The following is a 2,519-nucleotide window of genomic DNA, read 5'->3' as shown; positions in this document are numbered from 1 at the left end:
TTACCTGGTCCGGGCACGCGGGAAGCTGGCGATGGAAACCATGACCACCAGCTGAAGAGGAAGATGCAGCGTGCAGGGCTTTAAGCTTTACCAGCCGCCCGGCAGGTTTTCCCCGGCGTCTGTAGCAATGTCTCCGGGCAGGGAGGTGAGGAGCGCAGCGGAGGTAAGCTGGCACGTCCGCCAGCAGGGGGGGAGGAGGGGGGTCCAGAGGTACGCTCATATTGTTCCAAATAAGCGGCATCGGTGACAGAAAAACAAAGATCCAGAAGCTGCTGTCGCTCATACATCAGCAGTGAGTTAATGTCACAGATAAAAAACGAACAAAACAAAAATAATCTGAACACCATCAGCAGAGGTGGATTGCAAGCCATGCACACGGGCGCCATCTTTACACCTCCAGATGCAGGAAGAGGGCCACCTGCATCATGAAGGACCCCACTCACCCAGCACACACACTTTTTGCCCCGTTCCCCTCAGGAAGGAGGTTGAGGAGCAATAAGTGTAGAACCACTAGACTGAGGAACAGCTTCTACCCTGAGGCTGTTAGACTCATGAATCTCTAACCAGAATAATCACTGTGAAAAATCACATCATGATGCTGCTGATCTGTTTCATATTGCTGCTGATCTGTTTCAATGTTGATGTGTTCATGCGTGCTCATCTGCTCACACAGACTCATGTTCGTGCTGCTGTTCAATGTAATATGTTTATGCTATTAGTGCTTAGTGTATTATTTAGCTGTTTTTCTTAGTTCATATCGTTGATCTTATTACTGTTTTTCTTTTACATTTTATTGTTGGAAGTAACTGGGACCCTGTGCACATAATCTCGTTCCATCACATGTACCACATGAGATGCGAATGACAAATCTCTCAGACTCTGAAAAGGGCTGTGCCTCTCGAGGCCAGCGGCCTCAGTCACCTCCGTCTCCTCATGTCTGTTGTTTCTCTCGGACGGTCTGATGTAATTTTGCTGTGCTTCAGTGACAATAAAGCTGATTCTGATATGGTTTCTGGAGTCTGCTGATTCTGATATGGTTTCTGGAGTCTGCCCTCTCCCCCGTCGACTCATCTGAGGCAGTCATGGCCAAAGTGGTTCAAAACATCAAAGACTGTGTTTGTTTGTTTGAGAACAAGTAGAACTCATCCCCTTTTCTTTACATATTGTAGTCTAAAACTCTGGCATGAAGGGCAGCCGGTTCCATGTATTCCATCATTTAATGATCTACCCTGTTGCATTTTACTCCTCATAAATCACCCCCCCCCCCCACGTGACAGGTTGTGGTAAAGACTACAGAAAAACAAATACTGATTGATACATTTATTCATTGTCATGTACAAATTGTTTTTCAGTGGTACAAAGCTGTTGGAGGACTCCAGTGCTCACCCTTCTGTTGTTTTTATTGCAGTAAAAAAAGGAAATACCAGATGATCAAGAGTCAAGAGGTACTTTGGCAAATATAAATTATATATTAGAAGGCAAGCGGACATCTTGAGCAATGTGAAGTGAGGAAAACACACAGAAGTGTTGATGAGTAGCTTCCGTCAGCCGTCGTAAAAATTAAAAATCAATAAAAATATTTCATTCCAAACAACACACTTAAAACACGCAGGCGTAGGAAGAGCCTTGATCTTCTTCCATCCTCCATTTTTACTTAAACTGCATGAAACTGACTCGCATCGCGTGTGGAAACCGAAACTCTGTGGTTGTGTGTTCTGTGGGTGACGAAGTGTATTAAACACGTCTGCATGTAACGTGAGAGCTCATGTGCAGATGTATGCATCCATTTCATTCCAGGTAGAGGTGGGGGCGCACAACAACATCAGTATTGGGCAGAAACCCTTAGAGTGTCGAGATGTGGGAGAGCCACATCTCAGTGAGACACAAACTACAAATATTTCTCCAAGAGTCCTTGTCTTTGCTCTGCTTTCACACAGAGGGAGCGTCAAAGCAAGTAACTGAAGACGACGGGGGCGCGAGGAGGTGTAAGTGTGAGATGGATCAGCTCAAGGTCTAATGGATCTTTGATAACAATGAAACGCTGGGTATGGTTTAAGACAAGAAGCTTGCAAGGGATAACTGCTGGAGGGGAACAGAGGACTTGGCTTCCCCCTTAAAGTCTCGTTTTAGAGGTATTGTTGTAGAAAGTGCAGCAGCATTATCTCATAGTGTTCTCCAGACTCTGGGCAGCGGATACTGTGTCGCTCGTTGGGGTAGACCTGAAACAAACACAGCAACATCAGAGAGCTGACCCAAACTGGAACAAGAGCTTAAACAGCACCAGGATTATACCGTCTGAAAATTAATTACTGTCTAAAAATCAATTACTGTCTGAAAATCAATTACTGTCTGAAAATCAATTACTGTCTGAAAATCAATTACTGTCTGAAAATTAATTACGTCTGAAAATCAATTACCGTCTGAAAATTAATTACCGTCTGAAAATTAATTACCGTCTGAAAATCAATTACCGTCTGAAAATTAATTACTGTCTGAAAATTAATTACTGTCTGAAAATC

At 44.0% G+C, this 2,519-nt stretch overlaps 1 protein-coding gene across 1 annotated transcript in view; it reads right to left on the bottom strand.

The window, feature by feature from the left end:
- Positions 1–1,972: 1,972 nt before the first annotated feature.
- Positions 1,973–2,519, bottom strand: part of LOC119414426 (dipeptidyl peptidase 9) — a 30,717-nt gene continuing 30,170 nt past the window's right edge. Inside the window, exon 21 of the mRNA XM_037681518.1 lies at positions 1,973–2,219. Within this exon, the coding sequence (XP_037537446.1) occupies positions 2,127–2,219 (93 nt within the window). The 3' untranslated portion in view covers positions 1,973–2,126. The remainder of the gene's footprint in view (positions 2,220–2,519) is intronic.

This window comes from Nematolebias whitei, chromosome 9, assembly GCF_014905685.2.
Source record: "Nematolebias whitei isolate Nwh7 chromosome 9, NemWhi1, whole genome shotgun sequence".
Taxonomy (NCBI): domain Eukaryota; kingdom Metazoa; phylum Chordata; class Actinopteri; order Cyprinodontiformes; family Rivulidae; genus Nematolebias; species Nematolebias whitei.
This window is presented reverse-complemented; position numbering and strand designations above follow the sequence as displayed.